Genomic DNA, 21,796 nt, shown 5'->3' with positions numbered 1-21,796 from the left:
TCGACGCGACACCATGAACATGAACCTGTCTTCCATTTATTTCCTCTTAACCATTCGGAACCCTCGCTCTCCTCTCCCATGGAAACCATGACCAACACATTCCAATTCCTTTCTCCACTTCAACATTTCCAATCTTTCTCTCTCTAATCAATACCCCTTTCGCCAACCCAATTCTGGGGCTGCATAAAACTTCTTTTCATCTTCTAATTCAAAAGGGTATACCGTATTCGTAGATTCCTATCTATACGTAGATGTCTTCCCATTGGTGTCACAGGTGCAACCGATTTGTCAGAGCATGGAGACAACATGGCATTACAACGTGTCCCGATTGCGACAGCGGATTCGTCGAAGAAATCGAACATCCGAACCGGTTTCTCACCGGGGAAGGTCGCCGCCGTCGGTTCCCTTCGGCGGCGGCAATGTACATGATCGGCAACCGGACCGGTTCTGATCAAAATTCCCGTTCCTCTCGCCGGCGGAATTGCATAAACACCGGCGGCAACCGTTCACCGTTCAACCCTGTTATCATGTTCCGCGGCGAAGGGTCAAGTAGTCGTGACCGTGGCTTCGAGCTTTTCTACGACGACGGTGCCGGTTCCGGTCTGCGACCGTTACCTCAGAGAATGTCGGAGGTTCTTCTGGGTTCAGGGTTCGATAGAGTAATGGAACAGCTTTCACACATGGAAGCCAACGGTAGTGTTGGGAGACACGGCCAGAATCCCCGTCCGGCGTCAATATCTGCCGTGGAGTCGTTGCCGGCGATTGAGATAAATGAAACCCACATGGCAACAGAGTCACATTGTGCGGTTTGCAAAGAGCCTTTTGAACTTGGCATCGCAGCGAAGGAAATGCCATGCAAACACATTTACCATCATGAATGTATCTTACCATGGCTTGCAATTCGTAATTCTTGCCCTGTTTGTAGACACGAATTGCCCTCTGAAGAAGCGAACGGGCGTTTGGAGCAAATCAACGAAGAAGAGAACGTGGGGTTGACTGTTTGGAGGTTACCGGGTGGTGGGTTTGCGGTGGGAAGGTATGGTGGTGGAAGAAGAGGTGAGGTTCCTCTTGTGTACACAGAAGTTGATGGTGGGTTTAACTTTAACAGTGTTGTTGGGGAACCAAGGAGGGTTTCTTGGTCGGTTTCTTCTTCTAGAGGGAGAGGAAGTGGTGGTTCTTTGCGAAGAATGTTTCATAGTTTGTTTGCTTGCTTCAGAAGTGGTAGTGTTGTTGGGCCTCATAGTTCTGTTTCTATTAGAGAGCATTCTAGAACTATGAGGAGTGCTAGTGCTATTGCTACTACTTCTCTTTATAATGTGGATCCCTCGCCACGTTCGCGTAGGACTTGGTCTATGGATGTAAACAGTGGAACTAGACCCTGGTAAATTCAATTCAATTCGGAGAAATACGTTAACTTCTTGGTTCCTGCATGTGGGGTATATATGGAAGATTCAATGCTTGTGATGGGACTGAGTGGAGGATATGCAATGCAATGGCATATATATGTTGAATGGATTGTGAGGGACTGAGGTGAGGGCGATGTTGTGATCTTTAATGGGGAATCTCATAAAAGTTGCGGCAACATCAATGGAGAAGTAAAGGGAGAAAGCCTCGTTGAGTTATTTGTGGGAAATTAAGAACATCGGTCGGGATCTTCATGATGATCGTTTTATGATGATGTGAAGCACCTTCTTGTTGTTCATAATTTCATGTTTTTTTTCTTAGTCGTCATTTTTAAAGTTAATTTACTGAAGTGTATATGTAGCAAAATCGTGTCATTGTCATTGTGATTGTCGTTGTTTTCTTCTTGGAAACCCATACAAATGTGCATGGTAAGCATGCATGTTTTCTTAAATTGGTTTGCTGATCACTTTTTTTTAAATGACGAGCATCATTGCTTGTGCCATAGTTCTCTGTAGTTTTGTTTTCTGGCTTACATGAAAGGGAGATAGTAATAACATTCAGAAAATGGATGAGGGGCGCCCTGTAAATTGGGTTTGTTTCTTTCATGTTCTTCATTAATATTTTTTCATTTTTGGAACATTGATGGCCCAAGCCCAGAGAAAGAAAAAAACTGCAAAAAAAAAATGACAAAACAAAAAAACGAGTTTCCATAAAACCAGCTTGCTCACATAATATATAATGATTATTGACTGTTTGGTGTGTATATTGACTTTTGCATATATGATTATTGATGATATTATGCTATATATATTACGTAGGCAGAGAATACACTAGAGATATTATCTAAAACGTCAATTTTACAATGAGAATCAGCTCACCATTGCCATTTCCTTTACTGTGGTGATTGGATTAATTAACTCCTCTTTTGAAGTTTAAACCAAACCAATATTGTTTTTGTAGATCGGGGCTGCGGGTTGTAGACATGAATGGTGAGTTGAGCTCAATTTTTTTTAAGTTTTAGGAAGAATTAAGAAATTTGACGAAAGGTTAACTTTGCCAACGTTTAAGAGGTGAGAGGCTTAATTAAAAAAATTACAATCATCTAAATTGAAGAGATAAAAAGTACAATTAAATTAGTTAAATTTCAATACTTAATTGTATATTAATACATGGATCATAAAAAAGTTAGTGCATATTACTATCTATTATTTAAAAAGTAAACAGTCTCTATTTCTTTTTATAAGCAATTTTAACAGCAGCCACATATTTATAAAATATAAAAAATAGTTGGTAAAATTTTAAATTTATTAAAAAACATTTTAATTATTCAAAATTATCCTTAATAGAAAGTATAGTAAATCAGCAATATTCATGGCCACCACAAACTTTAATCTTGACATACTTTTGGAAAAGTGAAAATTATATGAGAAAATGCAGAGTAGTTAAACATGACCTATGATGAATTAATAGTAAAATTGAGAAGAAAAAATTAAAAATAACTTATATAAAGGGGAAAAAAATCTTCTTAAATGTGATTATAAAAATAAACAAAAGAAATATTATACACACATTTAAACCATCCTGGTGTTAAGGTTCCTTCTGAACTTTCCTAATTTGTCTTGTGGAATTTAGACTAATACGAAAATTTTGTTAGAGACTTCTAATTCTTGAAATTAGTTGTAATATAACACATTTAAAATGAATATAGAATATTTTGAGTAAATGACTTTTTTACATAAAAAAAATTAATTTATATCACATTATTCAATATTTTGAGTTTTTAATAGTACATCACTAAACATGAAAAAAATATTACTTGTAAGAAACGACATTATATACAATGTCTCGTTAAATATTACATCATAAAAGCTTATAAAATGTTGACGTTAGCTACATGAATTATGACTCGGTTTAGATAATTTTTTAATAATTACTAATAAAAATAAAAAATTGAATAGTAAAATGAATTAAACTTTTTTATAAAGTAAAATTAACTCATATTTTTTAAAAAATATTCTCAAATGCGTGATTAGAGGCAGAGCAGTTATGGCTTCCTAACGAAGGGAAAGAATTGCAAGAAATGAAACATTCATGTCTCACTCTGTGCTTCCTCCCATTCAGAAATCGCTGCCAACCATTAATTAATGCGATTGAACTTGATAATTCAAATTCACATATTCGCCATTTTAGTCAATAGCAATTTTCAATCCCTTTGTACCTATGTTCGCACACCACCCACGATCATCAACGGGAACAACATGTATCAACAACTTTCATCCATCATTAATTGAAGAATAAAATATACATTTAATTTCAATAATAAACATGTAACTCTTTAAATTGTAAAAATTAATCATATTTAATTTTATAATCATCTCGCTTTAATTTTCTATGTTTTAAAAATGTCTCATTTTAGCCTTATTTTATTTTCTTTTTATATAGAAAAGAGTTAAATAAATATAATTTTACAAAGTCAGGAATTAAAATATTCTTTTTAGTACCAAAACCTCTTGGCCAACAAAAGGCCAAGATGTATAGCTTTTGAAGTTTCGATTTGAAGTGCTAAACCCATATATATAGACCAAAAGACCAGATAGTAGCAGTTCTATTTGAAGGTGGATTTCATGGATGGTCCCATCTTAATATCTTAAGATAGGTGTAAGGGACTGAAATAGCTAAAATGGAGAAGATGACCACTCAGCTGCGTATAGTATTTATGTTGACAGCTGGTCTATGAACAAGTGAAAAATCGTCCTTATGATTTGAGCACAAGCTTGAGTTATGGTTAAGCTTCCAAAATTGTGCATGTAAACGAGTGCCATCAATATGTTCATCGTTTTGTGTTGAAAGACACCAATAATTGCAGGGAAGGACAAAAAAGTTATAAATATTGGATATATGACGTGGCAATATCACTGAGGACCCTTCCAAATATGAAAGAAACATACCTGATAGTGCATGTTCTCTACCTATTTAGAGAATATATTGTTTCGCAGATGAGAAATTCTTTCCCTTCATCCATTAAATATCAATACCATACACTGCTTTGGTGGCTTTTACCAAAAGAGATTACTTTTAGACTAATATTGCTAAGCCCTTCAAAATTAGAACTTCGGTCCTTCCTCGCGTCTTAATTAACCTCCAAAATGATTAATTTTATACTTGAAGCCAGATAATTTTTAATTTTTTATTTTATTTCTTTTCATTATACACATTTATCTCCTTGTTTTATATTTATTACACACCAAAATTACATAAATACTTCTTTTTTTAATTTAAGACGAATTAATTAAATTGTTTATTTTGGTTTATTTAAATTTTTTTCTTTATCAAGTTAATCGAATATATTTATATGTAAAATTTGAGTTTAAAGTTTAGTTTAATCTTTTATTTTAAGGTTTAAATAATTATTATTTTTTATTTGGTTCAATGAAGTCGAAACCATGTTGACCTAATATGGGCTAGGTAGTCATTTGATACTTTTATAGAGATTATTGCACCCTGATTGACAAAGAGAAGTAATAATAACAACAATAATAATAATAATACAAAGGGAATGGATCTCTCCTTTGATAATTTAGTGTTAAGTTAAAAAGATAAAATGTGAAGAGCAAGATTCAAACTTTCCTACATACAAAACTCACATCTCTATCCTTCTTTTTCAATCTCCACCTCTCTCTAGATCTCTTGAACCCAAAAAAACAAAATACAAAAACAAAGAGAAGAAGAAGAGGTAACTAAAAACAAAAAGAGAAAGGGAAATAATAAATATAATTAATAATGTAATGTGATAAAAAAATTTAAATAAATAGTAATTATAAGAATATGTAAATATTCTTGTAAATATTTTTATTTACAATAATATTTACATATTCTAATAGTAATAGTCTTTAAATGTTTAAAAATTACAATTGTTCAGATTAAACCAACGGTGCCAACAATATAATGGAGGTCCCCCTCATACGGAAAGCAATATTTTAATTTCAGAAAAATTTAAAATTAATTATGTTAGTTCCTAGAAAATGAATTTATTATCTTCGCCTTTAAAAATAAAAAATGTTTGATTTATTATATCAATTTATTCTTTAAAATAATTAAATTGAAGATGCTTTTATTTTGCTAAAAATAATATACATACATACACACAAACACACACATTTAGTGTATGTTTAATTTTTATTAAAAAAATGTTTGCTAAGAAAACAAAAAAACTTGTTATCATTTTTATCGTTTGCATGCTTGCTAATTAATTTGTGCTAACCAAAAAACTAAACAAGTTGTAAAATTAATTCTGCTTCAAAATGTAATAATTCAATCACACAAATAACTTTCATGCAAAATTAATAGGATCCTAACTCCCATTGTGTCCATGGCTATGTAAGAAAGAGTTATGTTTGGTGTCTCATGGATATGACAGTAGGTTTTCCAAATGATATACTTTGCACGAGTCATTTCACGTTCTGCATTGTTTTTGTTTGTTTATTAGTGGTCCTCAGGCCTAGATTTCCATGATGCTCTCTCAGAAATCAAAATATATTGTTGCGAGAAAATATTTAGAAGGAAGACTCTCACCTTAGTAATATGTTGAAAAATCAGTGTCAAACTTATAAGAAAATCAGGTATAGTTTTTTAATGAGTAAATTATATTTGTATTTTTAAAAATGTTTACACTACATTTTTTATTTTAAAAAATGTATTTTTTTCTCCTAAAAGACGAATGAATGTTTTACATCTGGGTCTATGTCAATGTAAACAATCTTTACATTTTTTTTCTGCAATTTTTGATATATTTCTAAGTTTTTCCTTCCATTGTCAGTATTTTATTAAAGACAAAATTATATAACAAAAATAATAAAGAAGATATAAATCATTTGCAAACTTTCAAAACCCGAGCCTACTAGCCGATTCTTATGACTTTATTGATAGGTTCCCACTAAATTATAATGACTTTGATTATGATGCAATATCGTTGTAATTTTTTTCTTTATTATTGTCTAATTTGGTGTTGGAATCTCATTAAATTTGACTATATTATATATTAAATAAGATGTATTATATATTAAATAAGATGTCAATCTCTTATTAATTATGATGATGTCAAACTATACGGCCTGTCAAAATCTGTGAGACGTAGCTGATGGTCTTTGTCTATCTCACTTTACATGATCCCATCATCTAAAGATTCCCATAGAAATAGCAAAAAATAAATAAATAAACTCACACAGAGAATTTATTTCTCAATAAATAACATAATAACACATCGTTAAATTAAATATTATTTTTTATGTCTTTTCAGTGATACACAATAAAATATTAATAAATAATTTCTTATAAAATTTATAATATTTATTATTATTGATGTATTAAATTCTATAATATTATATTATTTTTAATAGAAAATACCATATATATACTTTTTTTTTTCAGAACAGCATCAAAATTAAATACTATACAACTCAATAGAGACACACTTATATCTTGCAATTAACTCGATATTGTTAAACACCTCGATCTAATTTTATTGGATGCAAGGTAGCACTGTATCCTTTTACCAATCAAAGCAGGGTCTAAATCAAGTTGGAAAATTTCATATTCTATTTAATTGTCCGGTTGATTATATAACATTGTAGTCAACTTGGCTGCTCTTACTAATCTAGTGCCTTAAGATCAGTTTGTAGCTAAAATTTCAAACGCTATTTAATAGCAGTAGTTAATTAATCGACGAGGGATAATATAGTAATCTCCAGATCATTTCTTATCTCAAAGCAACAGTTTTAACTGGTTTCATTGCTCTTCCGGGCTTTCCTACAGCACTACACTTATTGTCTATGCTTTTTACCTTCCAAAGACCCTTTTCTCGAAAGAAAGTGTCGGTAGCATCGAACATTGCCTTTTTTTTTTTCCCCCTTGGCTTACTTTTAAAATTAATCATGCGGTCAAGCATATTATATAATATCTATCTATATGAATATGTATTGGGCAAATAAGATAAGATGCCTAAAAAGCAATAAACATTTTTTCACATACATGTTATATATGATGTGAAAGGAAAAAAAAGAATCTAATGAAAATTCCACACTGTTTAGTCTTAACGATACGTAACTATCAAACAGTAACAACTACGCATTGGCATGCACTACGTTTGATAATCAAATTAAATGTGACATCCTGCCGACGATAACTAATTCTAAGATAATCAACTAATGAACTTCACACACCGTCACATTGACTTGAATGTAAATATGTAATGCATAATTTTAATGTGAGATAAGAAAATCAATGCGACAGACAACAATCACTCACACAGTCCCATGCAGTCAAATACTACTAAATAACAGTCTCATGCAGCCCAGTGAACACTACATAACAAAAACAATCAATATTATACACTATTCACCTATTTTAAAAACGGCTAGCAAACAAGGCCTTCATTTTCCACTCAATGTCATGACACGAATTCTCATTCAATCCAGCTATATCTGAGAATCTTCATAGACCTGCACCACACCATCACACGGTGACTCTCTCATAGGACAATCCAACAGAGACCCCCCACCCGCGTCTCTCTCTCTCTCCCCTTTAAATATCAACTGAAACTTCCAACTCAAAGAAGTAACCCAAATCAATCCACCAACCAACAAAAATCTTCATCAATATTCTCAACCCATGGCCTCTTCTAAGCCTTCTCTTTCTCTCTTTCTCCATTCCCTTACAATTCCCCTTCTCTTCATTCTCCTTCAAACCCAAACACCCACTTGTTATGTCTCTTCATCGAAAACACAAAACCCCATAATATTGCCCCTAAAAGCACAAACACTAACACCATCACATAAGCTTCCTTTCCAGCACAACGTAACATTAACAGTCTCACTAACCGTAGGCTCGCCCCCACAGAACGTTACCATGGTCCTCGACACAGGGAGTGAACTCTCATGGCTACACTGCAAAAAACTCCCAAAACTAAACTCAACCTTCAACCCACTCCTCTCTTCCTCCTACACCCCAACCCCATGCACCTCTCCAACGTGCACGACCCGAACCCGTGACTTATCCTTACCCGTTTCCTGCGACCCGAATAAACGCTGCCATGTCACCGTCTCCTACGCCGACGCATCGTCCATCGAGGGCAACCTCGCCACCGAAACGTTCTTCATCGGAAGCTACGCTCAACCGGGAACAACATTCGGGTGCATGGACTCCGGGTACAGTTCTAACACCGAAGAAGATTCTAGAACAACAGGGTTAATGGGCATGAATCGCGGCTCACTGTCGTTCGTGACCCAAATGGCGGTTCCGAAATTCTCGTACTGCATTTCCGGTAACGACGCCTCCGGCGTGTTGCTCCTCGGCGGCGCCACCTTGCCGTGGCTGGGCCCACTCCAGTACACTCCTTTGGTGAAAACGAGAACCTCGTTGCCGTACTTCGACCGTGTCGCGTACACGGTCCAGCTCGTGGGGATTAAGGTTTCAGAGAAACTTCTGCAGTTACCGAAGTGGGTATTTGAACCCGACCATACCGGGGCGGGTCAAACCATGGTGGATTCCGGTACCCAGTTCACATTTCTTCTCGGGTCGGCTTACACGGCTTTGAAGAATGAGTTTGTGGAACAGACGAAGGGCGTGTTGACTCGGATTGATGACACGAACTTTGTGTTTGAGGGGGCGATGGACTTGTGTTTTAAGGCTCCGGCGAGTGTGGGGGCGGTGCCGGCGGTAACGCTGGTGTTTTCGGGGGCGGAGATGAGGGTGTCGGGGGAGAGGTTGTTGTATGGTGTTCGGAAGGGGAATGATTGGGTGCATTGCTTCACTTTTGGGAACTCTGATATGTTAGGGATTGAAGCATATGTGATTGGTCATCATCATCAGCAGAATGTGTGGATGGAGTTTGATCTGGAGAAGTCTAGGGTTGGATTCACTGATACTAGGTGTGAACTCGCCACTCAACGGCTAGGATTTGCTCCTTAGGTTTTGGATATCGTTTTGTAGCCGTCGATCTTATTGAAGACTAGGGAGTTTTTCTTAGTGTGAGAATTTTTTTTTATTATATTATACTATACATAGTATTTGATCAAGCATTTCTTATCCTGCCATTGGGTCGGGACCCGGCTTATTTATTGAATAAAACCTTCTTTAAATTTGTGATTATTGGATTGAAATTTTTTGACTCTGACAACTTATATTTGTAGTTTATCTAAGAGTTTTTAATTTATTAGTTTGGTCAATAAATTAATTAAAAAAATTTATAATTTTCTAAAAACATTAGCATAGTGATTAGTTGAAAAACCTAATTACCAGTAATTTATTTTTTATTTTAACTATTTAAATATTTTACATTCACACAGTAATTCTGATCATAATAAAAAAAAACATCACTCACTCTCTAGTCATATTAGAGACTACCACCACCTTCTATTTAAGTAATTGATAAAAATTAATTATTAAATAATAAGAAGATAGGTCGTATTTAATTTAAATATTTTTAATTTAAATATTATAATAATATAATATTATTTTAGTTATTTAATATATTTTAATTAATTGTATAAATAAATTTATTCAATACCACTAATTCAATAATAACTATGTAATTATAAGTTTTTAACAACAAATTATAAAACGAATTCATAGTTGTAAATTATAAGTTTCATTAAATTTTGCTAAACATAACTTTAATATTGCAGGTAAAATTATTTAGGTTCTTAGACTTCTTTAACTAATTGTAAATTATTACTCTTAAATAATAGGTTTGTTGTTTTATTAAATATGCACTATATAATGACATTGAGTAGTAAAAAAATTATTTTAAATTAAAATTTGTGTCTAATAAAAAGAAAAGAAAAACCCTTATAGACAACTTATTTTTCTCACCCCCACAACTTATCATACCATAAGGGTTTCTTCAATAAAATTGAGAGGAAAATTAATGTGCTGTCTAACTGAATGTGCTTGTTTTAATTGAATTATCATGTTGTTTTATATCTCAATTTTAATCAACCAAAAAATGTTTTAATCTAAGTCATGTCTAATTCATATAAAAGATGTGATATTCTGTAAGTTATTTTTAATCAAATTGTGGCATCCGTAAAATTTTTGTAGAACAATATTATATATTTACTATCTTCACCCATCTTATGTTTGTTTAAAAATTCAGCTCAATTTATTTTTATTTTTATGTAATTTAATCATTTATTTCACCTTTTAATTCTATCCTTTTATCAAGGTAGTTATTGATTTTAATGACAATTAAAAATCATAAAAATTAATAAAAATGATAAAATTAAGAAAAATGAAAACTAAACGATTAAATTAAAATTTTAAATAACAATAAGAGACAAAAAATTATAATTTAACAATATTTAAATTTACACTAAACGACAATAGGGCAAAAATACTAATGTTTGTAATTTAGTATATTTATATGAATTGTAAACAATGGGGCTAAAGATCAATGGATACCCATTAGGTAGATGAATATATCACAACATTAGTCCCCATGGATATCCATTTAATTTATAAAGTTTTTTTTAATAAATGTATTACATATATAATGATTTTTTAATAAATAATTATGCATATATATAGTTTGACTATTATAAAATATATGAGTAATCTTGATATGTTATTTGGAACATTATTTTAATTATATAAAAACCAAAATAATATATAAAATTATATTATATGATGGTAAATTATATCAAGTTATTTTATATTATAATTTAAATTTTTAAATACTCACGAATGTTTATGGGTATCTATTATTCATGTGAAGGACACCCTGGTATTCATTAAAACACTACTAATATGTATACCTTTAAATAATTGACTGTTGTCAAGTTTTTCCCTTTTGTATCCTACCGTGGATTATGTACATTATATTGTATTGATAATATAAAGTACATATAAGAACGCATCACATTCACATCTATAAGTTTTACACCATTTTGCACAATTCTAAATGTTTGAACACTCTGTTCCCTATTCGAAATTTGTGAGTTGAACAAACTAAGTTGATATTATGGAGACTAAAGCTATAAGTTTTAAGTAGAAAACATGTACGTGTATGGATGACTGGATAAAGTTATCCAGAAAAAGAAAAGAAGAATGGCCACGTCCAATCTTGCATGTGTGCTGACTTTGACTTTGATGTCTCTCTTTCCTTTATAATTATGTTTAAGTGAGTTTTCAGTTCTCGGTTTATTAGGGTTATAATATCGTATCGTATTGAATTTGTATTTTAGTTTTTCATTCGACCCATTCACGAATCTTATATAACACTATCCTTTTTATTAACATGTCATCAGTATATATTCTTTAGTTCTAATATTAAAAAACATAAAATAATATTAAAAAACAAAAGTATATAGTGTGAGAATTAAATCAAGAAATATTTAAAGATAGTTTTACTACAATGGTACTTTGAAGGAAAACATTGAGTGCAAAATAAAATATATATTTTATTTATTTTGTATAATTAGGGAATATCTTTTCCAGATGTGAAACATTTTTTTAAGTTATTTCTCTCACGTTTAAGATTAGACAGATAATGCATAAAGTTTGTTAGACATCTGTTCAATATTTATACCATATAAAAAAAGTAAACTCCACTCATTCTTCAAACTTAATAGAATAGATTTTGTACAGCAGAACAAACATGCAACATTTATGGTCATTGAAAGTTACAAGGCTGAATATGAATGAGTAGGTCAAGACGAAAATGTTCAATGTGATCATATGATTAGAAATAGTAGTTGGTATTTGGGCTTTAGTATTATGGTGTTTTGCGTAAATTTTCACTTTCGGTCATGTTTTCGTGTTTGGGCCAAATGGGCTTTGAATTAGTAAGCTGTGCTGATGTGTATAATAATAATAATAATAGGACTAACGTTGAAATTCTTATACCATTGGAATTACAAACATAGATTATTAGAACATGTAATGCTTTTTATTTTGTTGTTGATGATACGTTTTTTGTAGAATTTCAAAAGCGCTAATATTTACAAGTTTGTTTTCTTTGAATGGAGTGATGTAGAGGTTAATGTTTATCATGCAATGCTTTTCATTAGTCCTATGCTACTTCACTTTTTTCTTCCTTTTAATCTTTTCTAATCTAATATCTGCAGTTTATACCCATTCTGTTCTCTTACTTAGACATCTTAAAGTAATCCTACCTATTGGCAAAATCCTTATCTACCAATCTTAGATTTTTCCAAACATTCAAAAAGTGTTTAAGCTCTATGAAGTTACTGTTAATGTTTACAAGCATGTTACACATCTTAGTAAATTTAAAGTCATTTGGTTAACAGAATCAAACCTTGCTATACCCTAACCTTAGTAAAATTTTCAATTTCATTGCTACCCTTTGCCAATTTACCACACATGCATTCTCACTCTAATAACAGAGTGGTCCTCTTAAACACTAATGACTGAACCGGTGAACATGCAATTTTAGTAAATAAGAGGCCATTCATATTAAAGGTCAGGTACTTTAATTGCTGGTGTGTTCCCATATCCAACAGCAAGAAGATAAGAGATATCCATCTTTTTCTTAAATAGAATGAAGATAAGATAATCTATGATTGAAATGTCCACAACACTTAATGACAACAGTGATTTTACTAGTGATGAACTACATAGAGGTCCAGAGTATATTACATCTTATAAAGATTATAAAGTAATGTAGTTCATCACTACTAAAGTATCAACTGCTCTAATTTATTGGCACAACACAAACAAACCATCAACAACAGGAAAATCTTCTGTTGAAGCCACAGCATTTGACTTACTTTTCCTCACAATGGTCCTGATAGTGACTCCTTCATTAGTCAATTCAATTGCATCAGTCATTGTTGCACACTGTTAACAAGATAGATAAACAAACATAAACAACGGATAAGTTGAGTTTGCATTGGTCCTCAAGAGGGATGATGCATTATATCAAAACGAATTTTCACTTAAGAAGTGTATGCAAAGAACAAAAACATAAAAGGGAACATGTTTGACACCATGTTGAACAAAACAAATCGAAAAAGAAAAATTACAAGCAAACATAGTTACTTTAGCCCCACCATGTATAAATCAGAACACTTGTAAAAGAAAAAACCAGATCGTGCAATTCAAACCCGTTTATCACGTCTAATCACCAATTCTCACCACAGCACAAATCAAAATCATTAGTTCTATTACATTCCCCGATTCCCAGCTAAAGAAAGTTGAAAAGGTAGCTATGTAATAGTTGGGCTTATTTGAGATCCAAAGTATATTTTGTATCATTTGGGCTTATATGAGAGTTCTGTGCAAGGCCCAATTATCACTAACGCAATATTTTTTTACGATTTTGTTGATATCAATGTTAAAGATTTGTTTTAAATATTAAAAAGTATTATAAATAATTATTATGATTTTATTTTTTATATAAAATTTCTTAATAAAAAATAATCATTTTAACTGCTTAAATTAGTTCTAAAAGTGAACATTAGCATTTTTTAATTTTGTTTCTAGGGAATATGTATGCATTGTTTTCACATACACACACAACGGTGAAATTCGTAAATGGCACGTAATACATGAACAACGAAAATTATCATGTCTGGGACTCTCGATTGATGATTTCAAAGAGATATTAATATCAAACCTTAAAACTTTTTAATATGATACTACTTTCTATATGAATCATCTTTATATTCCAAAAATTAAATTTTTTTAGAATTAAATTATTTTGAAATGCAATAATTTCGTTATTTTAATGTGAATGGGAATTCAAAATGAATGAGGGAGGGTACTTTTATAAAAACGATAATGATATATTATGAACCAACACATCAACTATAGACATACATACACATCTGTAATGGATAATCGAACCTCCATTTTATAATCGACAAACTAACTACATTCATTAATGGTTAGTGGTTGTGGGTTTGTAATTTATAATTAAGCTTAGTACATAGTATCGACTTTATCTTCCAATTTTTAAGAAAAGAAAAAACAATTAGCTAAACCTATGGACAGACACACCCTCCTCCAATTCTCTTTTCTTTAGCCTTGTTCACTACTGCCAGCTAGTGCTTGCGTGTCTGAGTCTGACTTTGACTCTCACATCCTTTTTAAAAACAAAATCCCTTCTTTATCAATTAATGAAAAATACATAGTATTTGATTGAGATTAAGAATACAACTTCATTTCATTAGCTGCATGATCATAGATCAAAAGTTTAGTCAAATTTGAATTTCTTAAATAAAAAATTAAATGTATATAAATCCCACGTAGCTTTTTTTTCTAAATAGTTGTTGTAGAGTACATTTATAATTATTGTGAATATGATGCAAATATATAAAAAAATAATTTTGTTTTTGTGAGAAAATAAATTATTGCTAATGCATGCATTTATCACATGAAAATGATACTTTATGATTTTAAGGCAGGCGTGCGGTGATGTGACTCTTGACCATACGTAGACCTATGTGCCTTAGGTGTTCGGTCAAGCCCAACATAACACATTCTAATCCTGTTCCTTTTGTCTTCTACTAGGCCCACAACCCTTTTTAGCCACGGGCTTTTGCTGTTGCCAACATTGTTTTACTCAAGCCCGGGGTAACTTCTCTACTCTTCTAGATGTTACTGTTAAGGGGCCCACCTTATTTTGGGTTTTAGTGAGGGTTTAGATGGATATGGGCCTATTACTCTAAGGGATAAGCGATTCTCCCACCTTAAGGCCAATTTTCCATAAAGGGCATGTATCTATCTTTCGGCTTCTTTAATGTAACTTTCCGAGTGGGGTTAACTTACATCCATTTTATTTTTAAAGTAATAAAATAAAATTTGTACAATTTTTTACGTACGTCTAAAATGTTGCTGATTTTATTATCGACAATGGCCAACGTTTTTTAATATTTTTTAACATACTTTTAATTCTTTGTTAAAATTTCTTAAAAAATTAAGGTCCACTCTTTTTTTTTTCTTAATTTATTAATTTGTATCATATATTTTATAATTTTTAATAAATTTTAAGAGTGTGATGAAAAAAGAATGCGTTAGAAATTGTTTTCCTAACTTTACTTTTTCAAAATATATACAGAAAGCGACTTTATATGATATGTGTAATTATTATCCCTATTTTCAAGAAAACAAAGTGTGAGGAGTGTTGACGAAGAAGCGAGACTGAAAAAAGCCTAAGCTTTTGAAGAGTATTAGCGACAACTGCAAAAGGAACCTCTGATGGTTGATAGATCCATATAGAAAAAGAAACTTTGTGAGCTAAATTGAGAAAATGATTATTAAGGAAGGTAAATTTAAAATAAATAAAAATAAAAAACATGAAAACCATAAAATTTGGTTGCAAGAGGTGTGAAGAAAAGGTGTAATAAAAAGGAAAAGAGAAAGAGAAAGAGAAAGAAGTAGGACCGATTAATAATTATGGAATAGGAGGTATGAAGTAATAATTAGGAGTGGTGAAGTCCCATAATGATTCAGATGCGCACAGTGTTGGATATCTTTCAACAAACTAGACAAAGATGGATGGAAGTGGGGACGATAGTTAATGAAACAAGTTGATTGCTTTTTGACCATAAATTAATTAACATAACTCATCATAGACCAATATTTGCTACCATTTTTGAAAGGCCATAATTACCTTAATGCATAGTCAAAAATGTGGGGAAGGGGGAGATTAACAGATACCACGCTTCCTCACCTTCCAGCTGTTCCCATAATCACTTACTAATACCACTACAAAGCAGTCAAATGATATTTAATTACTTAAATCTAATTCAAATATCGGTGCAGATTTTGTAAATCCTCCAACTACAAGTGGATTTAGATGTCCGATCATTGTGTTTAACCTTTTTCAAAGATTTCTTTACATCTATTTATTGCTTATTTCATATTTAATCAAATTAAAATTCAATTGCTCTTCTAAAACTTTTTTAATTTAATTAGACGTTATTGTTTTATACTTTTCTTTAATTAATAAAAATTACCAGTAAGCGTTATTTCTCTGGAAATCGAGTTAGGATTGTCCCTAATGAAAAAATACACGTGTTCTAAATATAAATTATTAGTCTTTACAAAAATTAATTTAAAAATGTGTTTATCATGTATTTTAATTAATTAATCGAATATAAGTTATTATATTTTAAATTTTATTAAAATAGCTTAAACATAGATATTAGAGTTATTTATCAAGAAAATAAATGAGATAATTTTTATTTCGTTAAAACGGGATAAGAAAGATTAAAAAACTTTTTAAAAATTATTCAAATCCTATTCAATAATAAAATATATATATATATATAATTTTTTGTCTTTACTAATTTCAATAATCAAAATTAATGCCTGAAATCATTCTATATCATTTAACCTATCAAAATGCAAATTAATAATGAATTAAAATAAAGAAATTTATTGTACCGTTTCATAAGAAAATTATAATAATTAAAATATTTTTACTTCCTAATTATTAGTTTATATTTTAATAATTTTTACACATTCTTGTTAAAAAAAATCTATTGATAAGTTACTTTTAGGCTGACTAACTCAGCAACCCATTAGTTTGTCAATCCACTAATAAACGTGTCTTGGATTAGTATTTTTAGCTATTTTAAAAAATGAGTCATATTAGAATAATTCACTATTATATATTTCGGGCAAGGTAACTCAATTTATCATCTTTAAAAATATATAGATTAACAAATTTAATTATTATTCTTATTTGAATAAAAAATATTATTAACTCCCTAGTATAACTTTTTTTTTTCTTTCATTCATGGTAAAAGTATAACAATATTTAAATACCAAATAGAGAAATTAAGACTATAGTTAAAAGTTAGAGGATAAATAATGACAAAAAAAGTTGACGACTGATTTTTATTTATTTTTTATATATATATAGAAGATAAATATAATAATTCTTAAAAACGTGAACAAATGAAAATAAATAGAGACATTGTTAAAGATTTATATATTTTGATGTAATAAAAATATTTTATTATTTGAAAAAGTTTAAAAAATTTATAAAAAATCCTGATGAAGCTAATTACATTCGGCGCCTTGAGCCATGATGTATTTATTCTCCATTTCATGTTTATTGTATTGGATGTCCTTTTGGGAGGACAAAGGAAATCCAATGATTAACCTCACAACTTATCTTTAATTTTGAGAATGATGCTTCTTTGATTACTAACAAAGTGCACCAAAAGAAGGTTTTGAAGGAAAAGCAAAATCTTCCCTTTGACCACAAAAAACAATAACCATAGAAACAGCCAAAACCCCAAAACCGAAAAGACCGATACCAAAAGGAAGCCAATGTTATAAATGCAACATAGCCCATAAAGTAATCCACAAAAAAATTTGGAAAAATATTAATCAATATTTGCTTCATTTTTATTTTGATCTTGTATTAATTTACGTCCAATTTTAGTTGTTATTTTAATCATTTATATTTATTTTATTTTATTTTAAAATTTTATCTATTTCTTAATTAAAAATAGAAGTAAAACATATATATTATTTATTTTTATAAATCATTTAAAATATATAAAAATATGTAAATAAAAATATCAAATTTAATATATAAAATATAATAATAAATTTTTAAACATAAGATGAAATTAATTTAAATAAATAAAAAATTATAGAAACTAAATATAAGTAATTAAGAATAGGAAAATTAAAATAAAATATGAACTAAAGCATGAGAACTAAAAATATATTTAAGTCTAAATATTTTTATAAGACATTAAAAAAATAAAATATTTATATATAAAATTTTCAATATTTATTTTTAAAATAATTAAAATATTTAAATTTTGTTTGAAAGTTTGAAAGAAGTGAAAAGAAAAAGCTTAAAAATAAGTTAAAAGAGGAAAAAGGAAGGGAAAAACTAATAAAAATTTATCTAGATTATGAGAACTTTAAAATATAAATTTAGAAATATTTATAAAACTTTTTTTCGTCTAAAAATTATAATCAAATAATAATTTTCTTTTCCTTTCTTTCATTCCAAAAATCAACTTCTAAAGAATTAATAGAATATAAATATTTTGTAACTAATAACCTTAAAATGGTGTAGCAAGTTTATACATACACAAGTTGTTTTTTCCTCCTTTTTCTCTTTTCTCTAACCATTCTATTCAGCGACGACCAGAAGAAATTTCCATCTTATTAAGGCTCGTTTCTATTTGACAAATAACTCACCTAACATTTAGTTTCTAGAAGTGCTACTCATTATCGTTTTAAAACATCGAACTCATAGGAAACGTTCAGTAGACTCGAAGTGCCTTATTTAATTTTTGCTAAAATTGGTGTTCAAGATGTTTTATATTAGCTGAAATTAATTATTTCTTCAGTTTTATAATGTCATTTTCTTATCTATTGTATTTCAAACTTTTATTAATTTTTGTGATTTTTATATCACTTTACTAAGAGTTTTAATTGTTTACATTATTATTTTATCATAGCCATAAATATGTGTGTGTATATATAATTAAGTTCATATTATTTAATTATTTAACAATAAATTTTCTTTTAATTATTAGTGTCTTATATTTATTTTACTGTTAAGGAGTACGTTATAAATAAGTTATTATGTATCGACCTAATATAATAAATAATCTTCATTCTGTAATATTTTCCAATCTTAAAATTAATTCACAAATAATCAATTATGATCCATGAACAATTCACACGATTTAATAGTTCGCTATAAAAGCCACTTTAAGATAAACAGTAAAATGTGAAACCCGCTCCCATGTTGGGTATGTTCATCTAACTTTGTTTAGCTTTAAATAACAAAAGAAACAAAACAGTGTTCAGTTCTTTGTCTCTATCTGCAATATACTTCTCAAGACTTGTGACAAGCTTTTAACGCTTCTATCATATTCCTTTCTTTCGGAGTTCATAGTTACAATGCCGCTGTGAAAATAGTTATCGTTTCCATGATTCTGAAATCAATTGAATTCCAGTCCCCTTAAAAAAAACCTCCAAATTAAGATAATAATTTTTACACTCTTTTATCTTATATCATAAAACATTGATCTAAAAATGTTAAAAATAAATATTTTGATTATCATAACAACATGGGATTTTTTATTTAAATTAAAAAAGCAAGTTTAAAATTGTAAGCATCAATATAATATTTTATGCGTGTAGAATAGAATAATGTGTTTGCGTGAGAGTCCATGTTTGGCTCCGTCTAGCGATGCCACCGTCAACAACTCATCATCCATGCCACTGCCAGCCTGCCATTCCCAACCAAAGCCATAAACTAAACATAGCATAACTTTACTGCCAAACAAAAGGGCGTTACTTGCATAAAAAAAATTACTTAAATTAGCTAATCAAGTTATGATTCATTCCCATACGCAATTCAATTTCACTCACTCACTCTCCAAATTGGTCAAAGGTACCCAATATATATATTATTTTTATATAAAGTAACGCGCGTTGAGGAGGGTAAGGATGAGAACGGAGGAAAAGACCAAAAATGCCCCCCGTCGAAGATAAGGGGGTCAAAGTGGTCCATGCAGTGGTCAAAGAACTCATCTCAAGCTTTGCAGTCACAGGACAGTTTCGTCATTCACATTACAAATAAAGAAATGGCATTAAGAGTCGTGCCAAAACAACGCCTTCACCTGCAACGGCGTCTCGGCGTTCCAAGTGACGCCCAACCTCCCTTCTAGAATAAGGTTCATTTTATCTACAAAATTTTACGTATATAAACATGCAAATTTTATAAGATTCTCCAAACTTTTCTTCAATTTTTTAATTTAAAATATATTAATAACATTTTTTTATAACACTGTTTAATTTTGGTTTAACTAACCAATATTCTAAGACTATTATTTAACATTTGCCACAAATTCCAGATAAAAACATTTGATCACAATAATATTTAGATCCATATAGACTTTTAGTGCAAAAATAATATTTGTTCCTTGCCCCTCTGGGCGCTTCAGAGATATCTCAACTCTTACGACTCTTGTCTCTCTCACCACCAAGAATTAAAAAATTAATGTATTTTTATTATAATTTCTTATAAAAAATAGTTGTTAATGTCTTAATCGTTAAATAAATATTTATTCACTATTAATAATAAAAATTAGTTCTCAACTTCCACCATTTAATTGTCATTAAAATAATTGCAGAAAAAGATTAAACAAACCACAATGTTGCGTCAGCCTAAGCACTTTTAGATCTATACAGTACTCGGCGTAGCTTACCTCACCTCAGCTGCAATGGTTTGAATGGAATCTCAGAGATTTGAGATCTCAAAACACCCATCACTTCTTCCTCAATCCCAAAGACCAACAACACCCTCAAACGGAAATTAAACTAGAAACCGAAAAAGATGAGAAAAATTTACTTGAAGAGGATAAAAACTAAACAAATTAAAGGAATAAAAGATGAAGGAAGCAATGAACAAAGAGAAATCATATGTCTAAGCTAATATTAAAATTAATTTCTTCATTCTAAATATATATTTCCTATTCTCAGATAGCCAGGAAACGTAACAAAAGTAACACCATGAAGGCTCGAACATGACCCTCAATTGATTTAGCTTCAAAACACACCCTTGGAAAAAAGAAAACAAAATTGAAAATTTCTAGCAAAGAAAAACGATTTTTTTATGTACAAGTATATCTCTTCCATCTCCAAGGTAGAAATAACCTTAAAAAGTGATTTAATGCAAAAGAAAAGAAGAAAGGGGACACAAGAAAGGGGAAAACTTTAAGCTCTCTCAACGACCCTTTTTGATTCCCGCACCAACCCTTTTCTTCAGGAATCACTATAATCACGCCAGCATATGAGCATTGTGACACAGCGCCTCATGATGTAGAAACGAGCCCTTTGTTCCTTCACAAGCCTTGCACACTTGCTAGCAAAAGCACACCTTCTTTGTGTTGAATTTTTTATGAAAGGGGTGCTTGAAGATCTGCTCCTAGTGGATCCTTCTTTCTTCGACAACTTCCACTTCTCATCAAAGTACAAAGGTGGTGCTCTTCCCATGCTGGATACTGAAGAAGCCATGGAGAAAGATCAAAGGGGAAATTGCTATGTGTTTTGCTTTTGTTTTTGGGTGGAAAACACACAAGAATAAGGAAATGAGAAACTGGGGGTAGTGAATTTACTGGGAGACTGAATCACTGAGGAAGGCTTATGAGGTTAGGGTCAGTATTTATAAGGGGTTAGATTGGAAAAAAGGGGTAGCAGATGGAGGTGTGTCATGTGTGTGGCAGTGTGTGTCACCTGGTTCTTCCTTTGCCTTGAGAGGCCCACCTTTCATATTTTTTAATCTAATGATAAATATATTTTTTTATTGGGAAATTATTAATTATTGCATTATATTATAATATATTAAATGTTGGCTAGGAAAACTATTACTATAGTAAGGTGGGTT

At 30.6% G+C, this 21,796-nt stretch overlaps 3 protein-coding genes across 3 annotated transcripts; 2 read left to right on the top strand and 1 right to left on the bottom strand.

The window, feature by feature from the left end:
• Positions 1-251: 251 nt before the first annotated feature.
• Positions 252-1,385, top strand: LOC113848454 (E3 ubiquitin-protein ligase RDUF2-like). The gene has a single exon (XM_027477968.1). It carries the CDS (start codon positions 252-254, stop codon positions 1,383-1,385), a length of 1,134 nt encoding a protein of 377 aa, XP_027333769.1.
• Positions 1,386-7,938: 6,553 nt separating this feature from the next.
• On the top strand, positions 7,939-9,539 carry LOC113847930 (aspartic proteinase PCS1-like). Its single transcript, XM_027477264.1, has one exon. It carries the CDS (start codon positions 8,071-8,073, stop codon positions 9,367-9,369), a length of 1,299 nt encoding a protein of 432 aa, XP_027333065.1. The 5' UTR covers positions 7,939-8,070; the 3' UTR covers positions 9,370-9,539.
• Positions 9,540-21,174: 11,635 nt separating this feature from the next.
• Positions 21,175-21,527, bottom strand: LOC113848165. Its single transcript, XM_027477563.1, has one exon. The coding sequence runs from the start codon at positions 21,424-21,426 to the stop codon at positions 21,175-21,177; it is 252 nt and encodes an 83-aa protein (XP_027333364.1). The 5' UTR covers positions 21,427-21,527.
• Between the last annotated feature and the right edge of the window lie 269 nt (positions 21,528-21,796).

The sequence above is a fragment of the Abrus precatorius genome, unplaced genomic scaffold, assembly GCF_003935025.1.
Source record: "Abrus precatorius isolate BTA unplaced genomic scaffold, Abrus_2018 Scaffold8, whole genome shotgun sequence".
Classification (NCBI taxonomy): Eukaryota; Viridiplantae; Streptophyta; class Magnoliopsida; order Fabales; family Fabaceae; genus Abrus; species Abrus precatorius.
The sequence above is the reverse complement of the archived record's forward strand: the minus strand, read 5'-3'. Positions and strand labels throughout refer to the sequence as shown.

Excerpts from the sequence above, each read along its gene's own strand:
- LOC113848454 (XM_027477968.1), top strand. The coding sequence starts at position 252 with ATGTCTTCCCATTGGTGTCACAGGTGCAACCGATTTGTCAGAGCATGG.
- LOC113847930 (XM_027477264.1), top strand. The coding sequence starts at position 8,071 with ATGGCCTCTTCTAAGCCTTCTCTTTCTCTCTTTCTCCATTCCCTTACA.
- LOC113848165 (XM_027477563.1), bottom strand. The coding sequence starts at position 21,426 with ATGGCTTCTTCAGTATCCAGCATGGGAAGAGCACCACCTTTGTACTTT.